The 12,735-nt window shown below is 44.6% G+C and overlaps 1 protein-coding gene across 2 annotated transcripts; it reads right to left on the bottom strand.

Moving 5' to 3' along the window:
- Positions 1-272: 272 nt before the first annotated feature.
- On the bottom strand, positions 273-8,290 carry LOC123451610 (zinc finger CCCH domain-containing protein 27). Of its 2 annotated transcripts, none has more exons than XM_045128267.1 (6): positions 7,712-8,290; positions 5,928-7,623; positions 4,282-5,421; positions 3,857-4,174; positions 2,303-2,828; positions 273-780 (listed from the first exon to the last, which is right to left on the bottom strand). In XM_045128267.1, exons 2-5 carry the CDS (start codon positions 6,714-6,716, stop codon positions 2,304-2,306), a joined length of 2,772 nt encoding a protein of 923 aa, XP_044984202.1. In that variant the 5' UTR covers positions 6,717-7,623; positions 7,712-8,290; the 3' UTR covers positions 273-780; position 2,303. The 2 variants fall into 2 exon arrangements, with proteins under 2 accessions (XP_044984202.1, XP_044984201.1); XM_045128266.1 differs by having other exon boundaries at positions 5,928-6,778; positions 7,944-8,067.
- Positions 8,291-12,735: the final 4,445 nt, after the last annotated feature.

Raw genomic sequence — 12,735 nt, 5'->3', positions numbered from 1 at the left:
TGGGTTTCAATTCTAGCCTACCCCAACTTGTTTGGGACTGAAAGGCTTGGTTGTTGTTGTATTTGACCTTGTGAACATTCGCAACTTCAGAATTTTTTGAAACATTCGCAACTTCAATAAAATGTACCATGGTATCATGCGATGATGGCTGATATTATTTTTGAAAAACAAAGTTATAACGGAAAGGATAAGCTTTTCTTTAAGAAGCAGAAAGGAGAAGCTATACAACGTTGCAACAAACTAAAACAACATAAAAACATGGCAAGGCATACTAGGTTACAAAAAATTCTCATTCAAGGGGACCGACCCTATAGTCCAAAGTTCAATATCCACAGCAAAAGTTTAGAGATGCGTGACCGGAAATTGTTGCTGGGACATGGACAGGAGGATCCACCCAAATGCATACATTTCGATTTCGCCAACAAAATCCAACCACAATGCCAGCCGCTTTCGGCGGGGTGATGATGGTATCTGATCAAACCAGTACAATAACCAAAACAAAATCTACATTTCACTCGTAATAAACTAAGAATGGGCGACAACACCGTCTGTAAATTGCCCGGTATATGTTGTGCCCTTGGCCTTGAACAGCCCCCCCCCCCCCCCCCCCCCACACACACACACACATCAATAAATCAATCGCCCATGTCTCCACAGGTTCCCTATATGATTTCACATATGTTCCAAAGGGCACTGTAAAAGATTCGCTGTGTGATAGACGAGCCACCAAAAACAAGCGTCAAAACCATCGGCTCTTCTCCATCCGCTCCGCTCCATCACCTGTGGCAAAAACGATATTAACACTACAAATTAAGTATTTCCCCAACAGCAGAAACAATTTGTTACATCGCAGGGGGGGAACAAAAATTATAAGGTAAAGCAGCAAAACTAGCAACACTAACTAGCACTAGCATCATGTTTTCTTTAGGCTGACGGAGCTTGGCCTGCAATCTAGTATTTGCCACAGTCCACACACAAGCGACCCCATCAGGGCGCTACATACCAGCCATTTGTATGTAGTCCGTAGTTGAATTTTTAAAAAGACAAATATTTAGGAACGGAGGGAGTATTTGCCACAGCCCACACACAAGTGACCCCATCAGGGCGCTACATACCAGCCATTGGTATGCCCAAGCCTTAGAATTAAACCCCGTATAAGAAGATTTATACTGATATATACCACAGTGAAAATCATCTGGACTTATATGCAATAAATTTACTTATGTGCAAGATAAAAATAATGGACAAGCTAAACAATGGTTTAACAAGCCCAGTAAATCTACCGTTGACAAGATAACCATGTCAATCAGCATATTCTGACTTATCAACGATTTAAGTTAATACATGTTGGGTACTGCCAGGAATTTTTGTAGAATTGTAGTAAACTAGTCGTCAGTATGTAAGCCTCAATAGCATCTATATTTTGAGATAATTTTCCCTATTTTATACTAGCTCAACTACTCAAGAACTATGGTGGCACAAGTGTTTAATAGCGTCCATAGCAATGCACAAGCATTTAACTAGTCTGCTACAAAAATCGACACCCGAAGAGGTAACATATCAACCATCAGCTCATTTACACAATATTTTTGTAATATTCCTTGTTTTCTGTTACATCATAAACATTTCATGTGAAGCTATTTCGTGATAAATCTAGTACCTACTAAACTTTACTGTTTTGTTTCAGAACAATGTAAAATGTTCCATGATAGCTGATAGACAACTGCTTACAGGCATTAGGGAGAACATATTTTCTTAATAAATAAATAAATGAAGGCAGCTGGAATCTGCTCGTGGCAGAGCCAGAAAAGGTTGGTTTCAATTTGCATATTTATATTGTACACACGATATGAATAACAGAATAAGACTCCATGTGGCACATAACAACTGTTCATCAAATTGGACTCCAAATTATAAATTCGGCTTCTAGAAATATTACTGTTATGTCACTGACACCGGATCTTAAAAACTAGAAATCTGAGGGAACCAGTTTTTCAGACCCTGCACATCACCTGAATGACCAGCTCCTATGCTAAATCACGAGCCTATGTAATACTTTAATCCTGCCAGCTATTCTGCCAACTAGTGGTATAAAATGGTAACCATGATTTCCTTCAAAGTATTGAACAGGTAGGCAAGTAGCAGTGTAACACGATAGTTCTATATTATATATATATATATATATATATATATATATATATATATATATATATATATATATATATAATAAGCAAAATAAAAAACAAATATTTCAAACCTTGCCATGAACCACAACTCTTTTCTAACAAAAAGTGCAGCATACCTCACTGTGGAACACCAGGGTCTGTAAGGACGTCACTCATTGTGGAATCATTTCCAGGACACTCGGTTGGAACTAGAGAGGAACTAGAAGATAATTCTTTGGAAATCCCAATAGGAAATGTCTTTGAACTTTCTGCAGTTGGAACGGATTCACTCTGAGGAATGGCTGCTGTACCAGATGTGGCAACGGATGAGATTTTCCCAACAGGGCTTTGGGACTCGGATGTCATGTTGCCAGTTTGGCCTGAGATGCAAGTGGGCCTGATGGGAATTAAACTTTTCTGAGGTCTTGATTGGTTATTAGAGCCAGGAGAGGCCGTCAACCACATAAACCGTAGCATGTGCCCTTTACAAGATTTGCCACTAATAAATGCTTTCTCAGCAGATTGCCGTGTTGTGTACGTCACACAAGCCGAGCAACTCAGGGAAGGCTTTAAGGTTGTATCATGGTTGTGGGCTTCGGTGTCTTCGAGTACAACAGATGAAAGCTCCCCGAATGCTGCAAAATGGTCTTTCAAGACAGTTTCCTGTAAACAAAGTAGTCAAAGACATCAGAAGTAGAAGAAACAGCTCATAATCAAGCACATAAGCACAAAAGGGAACATGAACGATCAATCAAAGTTAGCACAAGTATACATCGGGCTTTAGTTTCTTCCACATCTTACTCTTCTGAATGGTTTTTTGTTTGAACATGAAAAGACAAGTTACATCGTGTACAGATTATGTTTGGCATCGGTTATGTTGGCAATGAAAATGAACTAGAATGGACAAAGAGCCATTGGTATGCCATAAAACCCGGCAAACATCCAAAGACCAAAATTATAATCATGGCCAAAAAAAAATGATGGACAGTTTTTTTTTACCGAAAACTTGGTGGGCAGATTTCAGCCACCATCTAAACAATGCCTGCAGTCACTATTACCAAAGCTTCTCTTAATCAAAAGTATCATCATGAAACTGGAGCCAAAACACTATACCAAGGATTCACCAATGAATATTATTGTAATGCAAGTTAAGCAGAAATGACAAACACACTAGCACAGTTAAGTAGAAGCTATTTATACCAAGTATCTGTTCTGTAGAGTGGATGCATGACATCTAATCAGAGAATAAAATAATAGTAGTCTTAAGCACATATATGATTACCCAAAAAACATAACTGAACCCTGGAAACTGCCATAGCAAAATAAGATCCATTGTTGTGTAACTGAATAAAGATCGTAACAGAAACTGCAGTAGCATATTAATATAGCACAATACACAAAAACTTTCTTAACCCGTATTTTCAAGATGGAATGTGCTTGTGAGACCCAGATGATCTAACCTCAACACCTAGGCAGGGTCGAGATGCAAAGGATAACATAAAAAAATGCAAGAGTTTTCACTAAATGGTAACGATGCCAAAAAATAAGCAATAGCAGGTACCCACATATACATTTCAGCGTTTGATCTCTATTGTGAAAAGAAAACAGGGAACTGTGCTTCTAAGCATGTCTAGTTCACCCTTCTAAGTATATCAATGACAAAAGGACAAGAAGTTAGGTAGTCGACTTACATTTGCGATTTCAGGTGGCAAAGGAGGAAGGATCCTAAACGATGTCGTCCGGTTGTCAAGCTTAAACCTATTATGTGGTGGTGCTAACAGAGGAGATAGCTGCCTCGCAGCTACAGCTGGTTTCTGTGTGGACGTTGGAGCATGTTTTGGGGAAGATGCCAACTCCCCAGAAATTTTCTTTTCCGGTGTACCAGCAACCTCTTGCGGCCCTTCTGTCCTAGTGTTCATGGACCTGACATCGCCCACTTTCCCCATAGCATTTGACCCAACTGCTTTTCCACCAGCCTCTGCCTGTTTTACTGAATTTGCTGAACTTGTCTGCATTAGTAGAAACCGGTACTAATGAAAATTTGGTTCAGCTGAACACATATATAGTTAACAAAAAAAATTGTAATCAAAGTATTATCGAAGGAAATAGTAAGTACTTGTTTTGCATATTTCTCTAACCGCTGAAGTAACTCATCACGCTGCTGAGCTAACATATCTTGTTTTTTACGAATTGCTTCCAGCATTTCCAGATTTTCTTGCCTTTTGGGAGCAGGAGGAGGTATTGATGTTACACTGTTTGCAGGCAATTTTTTAGGACCTATACCAGGGCCTGATGCAGAAGATCCAGAACTGGCCCTTGGAGTTGTAGATTGAAGATCCTTGCCTCTGTTGGATGAAGATGGTTGGGGAAGGGCAGAATTTGTCAGCGAAGGTTTCGCAGAGATTCTACCTTCTCCCTCATCAGTAATCCTGTCTCTGTTAGCCCACCATAGCCTTATAAAACGGTTTCCCATAACAGCATCTGGAGCTTTTAGGGCAGCTTCAGCTTCTTCCCTTTTAGAGAACTGGATAAAAGCTTTCTCACTGTTAGCTGGAACATATATATCTATTACTTGACCAAATTTTTCAAAGTGCGACAGAAGGGACTCCCATCTATTGCTTTCCGGTGGAATGCCATTTACATAAAGTGTGCGAGATGCTTTGTGAGAGGTTCTATTATTACTTTGCCGGCCCACATCTGCAGATATTCTTGAACTGGGTCGACCATTAGTATCCTTCGTAGAAGCAGGCTTTACTTGGACAGTACTAGGAGTCATATCGTCATTATAGTCACTTCTTTGGTTTCCAGTTGCACTTGTCGACGTAGTATTAGCTGTTTTACCAGGCCCGGATTTCCTTTTTGATGCTATTCTCCCCCAAACAGAAGACTTTGGATTTTGTGAATCATCAGCTGCAAAACTCTGGTTTGCATGCTCCCACCCTGCTTCATAGCTCGAGGTTTCAGCATTCCATATTCCATCATTAGTATGTGCAAAACCAGCACTAGATGCTTCAGGCCGTTCATTGTTCCACAGGGGCTGATCAGGATCGTATACATCAGCGTCAGCAACAGCTGAAGCAGTGCTTCCATTTAGCTTTGATGGATTATCTGCCACACCAGATTTGATATCTTTTGCAGGAACACCTTTACTGCCCCCTAGGTTTGTGAAGTTAACATGAGCAGTTCCTGCCTCACTTTGGTTTCCTACTCCTGGAGCATTTGGAACTGAGACTGGAAGATTGAACTGTGATAAGCTCTGCAAAATGTTTAAAACTACACTATTAACAATCAATGTTTTGGCTAAGCAAAAAAAGTGACTACTTGGTCACAAAAACTTTGCCTCATATTGCAAAAGCACGGTATAACAAAGTGTTTTTGGAAGAACAGCAGAATTTAACAAAGTTAAAGAACAACCAGAAGAAAATTAGTTTACGCTAAGTAAGGTCAAATAACTATCAGAACATAAAATGCTGCAGTACAGAAAATAGTCCAGGCAAGCAAGTGTTTCATCATAGTAGGATCTGAATCCGCCGCTCATTAACGCTACTCAGTTAGGATTTTGGACAGGGTAATTGTGAAGAACGTTGATTGCAACTCAAACCATCAATGGTAACAGTTATATTGGCACAGTGTGGCAGTGCTTACTCATGATACAGAAAATGTTAAGTAATACATCATACTATTTCAATGATGCGATTGAGATAACACTAAAGTGCAGGATGTAATGCAGAATATTCTCTGAAGATCAAGAAACAGACTGACCTGCATATCTTCAACAACAATTCTATTTACACCATGCTCCATGGGGCACATATCCCCTCTCAAGCAAAATCCACGCTCCTCAAAGTCTCTACAACGTTGACGAGGCATGCCAAGATCAATTAAAGGAGGCTGAATAGGGCCCTGCATTCCAAGTGGGTGAATTGGATCCATCATTCCATTAGGCATTCCAGGCATAAATCCATACGGACCCCACGGACCGTTTTGAGCACCACCACCACTCGGCAGTGGAGGACCCATAAATAGGCTAGGATGTGTTGCTGGTCCTTGTGAGGCCATCTGTGATGCAAAATCAATCATGTCAAGTGTGTTAAATCTTGGGTCATGATGAGTCCAGGGTGCACCATTCCGTCCTCTTCCCCGTGTCATAGGAGGGCGAGCAGCAGAAGAAGCTGAATGGAAGGATTGGTTCACTCTACCTCCCCGACTGTGAGCTCCTAGTCCAGGGCGCCTCTTGAATTTTGGCATGAAGTTGTTCTGTGCTTCCCCACGTGAATCAGCTCCACCAAAAGGCTGCCCATTACCAGAAATCCTGGGCCTTCTTTTAAAAGGCCTCCCTGCAGCTTGCTCTTCGATACTCTCACCAAAAGGTTGAGGCATAGCCTCTCTTCTTCGGTGCTTGTGATTACGATCATCGTCGTCGTCGTCACTAATTTCAAAGTTTTCAGTATCTGTAGCAGCTTCCGAATCAGCGGAATTACTTTCGTCCTTTGGTGAAGGAACTTCTATTTTGTCAGCATCCAATTCTTGAGCTATAGACCCTTTGTGCATCTTCACGATAAGCAAATCCGCAGGAAAAAAGTCAACTTATCATCTAGATTTTATCCATTGCCCTGACCATGTTCAAGAAACACTAAATTCAGAACATTACTACTGTAAATGCATGAGGCATCAGGACAGAAAACAAAAGATGGGCTATATCATATGAGCAGAATAAAAAGGAGTTTGGAACATAGCATGATTAACAATAAAATATAGTGGTCTAACAACAGCAGGAGTGGCAACACATTGCCCTGTTCCCCTTTGAAATATCAACACATTACAAAAGGCTATAAGACTCAACTATTTGATGCCCACTTCGAACAATAACAGGACTATGTAAAACATGCCAGTCCATGGATCAAGGGAACATATTTAGGGAACATTTAAGATACATATTTCAATCCCTACTCCATTTTCTTTCGTATCATGCACATCTAGCAGCAAAACAATGGAGCAGCGGCATTGAACTTTCCTAATTTCGGCCACGAAAATATTTGTACACATCTAGATTAGCACTAACAAGCTTACATTTATAAGACAAAAAGATGACCTCACGTTTGCCATTAGAAAAATAGAAATAGGACAATAAGACACGTTTTTCAAGTGTGCGTACGGAAGGTAAAACTACAAAATTACAACACAGAAAGCTATTTCACAACTGAAACATCATTACATTGATGTTCTCATCCTGATTATGACATTCTGAGAATCTCAGTTCAATCCAATCCAACAGAAAGGTATTTACCATATTTCCAGGAACGATAACATCACGCATAAGATCAAGCGGGTAATGTGTACAAAGTGGTTACTCATTTTGGTTCCAACTATGATTGCACACCGTCAAAACATACAGTGGCAACCGGTCAAACAGCCCACAACAGTTACACACTGGACATTCCCATGGCGCCGAGTAAGCCTGAAACATGAATTTGGCAGACTCAAATGAAACAGACACGCCACATTTCTCGATCAGAGAGAAGAACTAAGAGTTCATAATCCCATACCGCGCTCACAAACGGGTATCTAACCCCAGGGCAGGACGGCGAAGAAATGGGAGAACACGCAGCACGCGCCCCGACGGATGATAGCTAACCGCGGCCTTGGGCAGGGGCGGATCTAGACGGCGTGCCGGGTGCGCCGGCGCGGCACACCCAGGAATCGTGCAGGTCGAGCCCTACCGGCCCCTAGTGGGATTTAGCTAAGGGAATCGCAGGACGGGACCAACCGAGCTCGTACCTCCGAGGAGACCCGGTGGCCGGAGACCGGGACGGGGCGGAGGCGGCAGGAGAGCGCGCGACGTCCCGGCGAGGAATAGCGGGGACGGCGATGGCGGCGACGACCCCGAGAGGCGGTGGGGCGGGGGCCGTGGGTGGCGGGTGGCGGGATTGGGGCGTCGGCGGTGGCTCCGAGGTGCGGCGCGTCGGCGGCGGCTGTAGGACGGCGCGGCGGCGACGGCGGAGGAGGCGGCTCCGATCTTCGGAGGGAGGGATTGCGTTGGTAGGTCAGGACTCGGAAGGGAGAGAAAGGTACGGCAAAGAGGAGTGGAGTTTTGGGGGTATATGGGATGGATAATAATTTCTCCCCACTCACCAAAATACCAATACCACCAACAAGACAACATTGCTCTTTGGGGGCATTATCATCATACTCAATCATGAATCATGATACAAAACTTATTGCATGACCACAGTTTCATTTTAAGATCTCCTTCGAACATGGTGTAGAAAGATTTGGTTTCTGTTTAACTTCGGTCGAGCCCTCGTTGAATCCTCTATGCCAGCGTTGGTTGACGTGGCAGTTCGAGTAAACATTTGCACCAGCAGACGGATTTCCCGTCAAACATACAAAAGTTCCCATCAAGTCCAATTTGGTTCACAACCGACAAATGCATCTCCGGCAGCCACGATAAATGTTTCCGGGACATAACAAAATCTGATATATGGATATTTACATGTTTTCTAGTATCATGTTTTCCAGCCCCTAATGCTTACCAAACACCCTTCACCGGTCTCTCTTAGGAAAAGCATGTGTTTGATGTCCTCTGCAACTATAGAGATATGAATAAAATGACCTAATTTTTTTCCTTATTTATATAGCTTCATGCCACAAAATCTCCCAGGCCAAATTGCGGGGATATGAATTGAGAGGGTATGCATGAAGCCAACTGGCCCGAAGGATTAGGGTTAGGGGCAGGAGACGTGGGGCGGAACTAAGGCGTTGACACGATAACAATTCTAGAACGACGATGGTGGCAAGGACATACAAGGTGGCTCCAATCCTCAAATGAGTGAGGGATTAAGTTGGTATGTCAAGATGTTTGCCTCGCAGGAGTGGGGTCAGGAGGGAAGTGGGAGAGGTTGAGAGAGAAGGCTCCTGTGTTTTTTGGGCATCTAAAAATCCTCGTGTGTGTAGCCAAATGGATAGGAAAAGATCTCAATTCTTGGGTCAAGTAAGAGGAAAGGGAGGGAAAGAGTTTTGATTGGGAAGGACAATGATCAAAAGAACGTTGGATTTATGGGCAGCAGCCCGTTGGAGGAGATCACATAATTAAGGAAGGGATGTCATCGAGTTGCGGGAATAGGCGAAGGAAAGAGTAGGATATGGTCCAGATAGCCAATGGTGAAGATGGGAGAGTGATGGAGGGGGCAAAATCAACAGTGATCAAAGGCGAGATTCAAGGGGAGGTTCCTTCCATTAATTTTCTCCCGAATTTGACACCTCCAGTTTCCAATTCGAGTTTTTCGGGTGTGATTATAGGTGAGAGTGGGAATTATTTGGAGATTGGACCGATTGAAGACAAGATTTGCTTCCTTGCTCTGTTGTCGGTCTCCTCTGTTTTCCCCGCGTGTTCTTTTAGTGCCAAATTCATTAGTCTATTCGATGGTGTGACAACGAAGGGTTCCCCCTAGGAGAAGATGACAACGGAGACAGAGGGGCTAGTGGAGAAGGAGGGAAGGCGGGCAGAGGGGATGCGATGACAACTCTAGCGCTGAGGCAAACATAAACCAGTGTGTGAGGCAACCATCAAGGATGTAAAAATAGGGTGTACACAACATGATGGTTGAAAGGACGTGGATGTCTCCTAGAGGGGGGGTGAATAGACGCTTTAAAATAATTACGGTTTAGACTTGAACAAATGTGAAATAAAACTAACGTTTAATAAACCTAGAACAATTAGGCTCACCTATGTGCATCAACACCTTATGCTAAGCAAGATAAACAACTAAGTGATAGCAAGATATATAACAAGAAATAATATGACTATCACAAAGTAAAATGCATAAGTAAAGGGCTCGGGTAAGAGATAACCGAGGCACGCAGAGACGACGATGTATCCCGAAGTTCACACCCTTGCGATTGCTAATCTCCGTTTGAAGCGGTGTGCAGGCACAATGCTCCCCAAGAAGCCACTAGGGTCACCGTAATCTTCTCACGCCCTCGCACAATGCAAGATGTCGCGATTCCACTAAGGGACCCTTGAGGGCAGTCACCAAACCCGTACAAACAAGGTTGGGGCAATCTCCACAACTTAATTGGAGGATCCCAACAACACCACGAAGCTTCATATGACAGCCCGATGCCGACGTTCCAGAAGATTCCCCTCTCTTTCCATTTTCGTCGTGTGTCTATTTTTATTTGTCGCATCATCATCGCATCATCTGCATTGCATCGGCATCTCCGTTGCCGCCAGTTTTCAAAACTTGCATCCGTTGTTAGTTGCCGGTTCTCGTCGTTGTCCGTTCTGAGTCCGATCGCACTCACACTCGCACGCGCCTACGACATCGTCAAACCCTGTTTTAAAAGTGTGCGTAAAACTTTCTCTGATCAGGTTGAGATTTGACGTGCGGTCTTATTTTAATATAGGTAGGCCGCCTGTCAAATTTCGTCGTGATCGGAGTCCGTCTGGTACCCGAACGGTCGACCGTAGCGGCACCGTATTCGGTCTATCGTCGGTGTTTTAAAAATCGTTGCCGCGACGCCCGTTTTCCCCTCTCGTCTCCGGATACATACTCTACACAGCCACCCGTCCGTCACGCGTTCGGAATTAGTCGAATCCGACCGCGCGGTTGGATCCGGGACGGAAAACCGCTAAACCTAGCCCCCCCCCCATTTGTTATAAATAGACCTCCCCACGCATTTAGACAGCAAACCCTAGCCATCTACCTCGTAAACCGCGCCCACCTACCAAGCCTACCACCTCTCTCTCTCCTCCCACCAGCCTCCAGCCGCCTCGGGCCCGCCCGAGCCCATCCGAGGCCCGCCGGGCCCGGATCCGCCGCCACCTGCCCGAGCCGTGTCTCCGGCCAGCCCTCGCCGCGCCGCCCTGCCTCCCACGCCCTAGCACGCCGCCTCTCCTCGCGCGCACTGCCGGCAGCTAGCCGAGCCCGCTCACCGGAGCTCCGCCCTCGCGGCCGCTGCAGGTGACCAGAGCCGCGGCAACCAGCACCCAGCCCGCCGGCCAAGACCGCCAGCAGCCGCCGGTGCCCAGCCGCGGCCGCCTCACGCCAGTTCCCCGCATCTTCGCCGCGGCAGCTGCCCGCGTCGGATCTGCGTTCCAAGAGGCGCCTCCCATGGCCGTCGTGGCCTCTTGCGCCACCGGTCCGAGCGCGCCGCCTCCTCCCGCGATCTGGATCGCCAGATCGATCCGGCCTCCCCCGCGTTGACCGCTGGAGCTGCGGGCCGCCTCCAGTGCAGCGCCGAGCGGCCCAGCTCGAGCCGGCCCAGCGGCCCGATGGCCCTTCGCCCGCCTGCCAGGCGCCCTCCATGCCGGCCAGGCCTAGGTGAGGTATTCCCCACCCCCAGCGCGTTTTTAATATGTTGCGCTTGCCCTTTCGGCCTAGTAGATTTTTCTTATTTTATTTAGTTTTCGAATTAGTGTATTCAGGAAATAGCCGAATATTAGAATGCCCGTATCTTTTAATCCGTAAATCGGATCGCAACATGTAGCATACGGTTTTCGTGTAGTTTTGCGCGTAGATTGCGTTGGTGCAACTTGCATATTTATTTGACGTTGTTTGACGTGTCGAAGGCATAGGTTTATGTGCTGTCCCAATAGGATATAGCGCGTATTATTTTTTTTCGTGCAAGACCGGATTGCTCGTGTGTCGTAAATTAAAAGTTCATATTTTAGGAGCCCATTTGCCATGTATTTTAGAGCGGTCACTCGTATTTTTGCGTGTAGGAATTGCCGCTAGTTTATTTCCCCGTGTATAGGTTATTTTCTCGCATTTACGTGTGGCATTATTTTTGTGTTGCAACCCCACATATTTTATATGTTTTCGGGGTAGAAACTGTGCAATTAGTTTTAGCTTTTGAGCAAGTTAGTTCGCGAGATATTTTGCCATGTTGCCCTCTTGTTTATTTCGTAGGATTTATTCCGCGCTCCGTTTGGTTAAGTTGTCAACTAGGGAGTTGTTCTTGGGTGTTTAGACTAGCCCCTGGTATTTTTGGTTGCAATAGAAATGCATGTTTAGGTGTGGTTTGATTGCTCTTAAGTTGCTAGAAATAGTGCTGATTTTGAGGAGCTGAAATATTTCCAAGTCTGGAATCTGTTATATTTTGTTGTTGTCTTGTCTTGCTTCTATCTTTTGATCTGTAGCTCTTTTGAGGTTGGTCCAATGGAGTTAGTTGTAGCCCTTGTGTTTCTCTAGCATGATGTGAATTTTCATGCTATTTAGAGTCCTGTAGCTATAGGTTTTGCTGCTGTCAATATGCCTTCAGACTGAAAATTGCACCTTCATGAGGTGTTATTTTCACTAAGTCTGAAATAGTGTGTGGGAAGCCATTTTGTGACTTCTTTTCCTAGTGTTCCTTGCTGCCATGCTAGTTGTTGTTAGTTGTTTGTTGTAGTGCTTCTTGCCCTCTTTCGTGCCGTGTCTTGATTGAGTATATCGGAGTTGTGTAGCTCGTAGTTGTGGGGTGTAGGAAATGCTATGTGGCTGATTTTGGTAGTTTGTAGTCATTTCTTGTTTTGCTCGTAGTTTTTGAACCGTAGCTCCGATTTGATCGTGTCCTACGTGAAACTTGC

The sequence above is a fragment of the Hordeum vulgare genome, chromosome 1H (genome assembly GCF_904849725.1).
Source record: "Hordeum vulgare subsp. vulgare chromosome 1H, MorexV3_pseudomolecules_assembly, whole genome shotgun sequence".
NCBI lineage: Eukaryota > Viridiplantae > Streptophyta > Magnoliopsida > Poales > Poaceae > Hordeum > Hordeum vulgare.
This window is presented reverse-complemented; position numbering and strand designations above follow the sequence as displayed.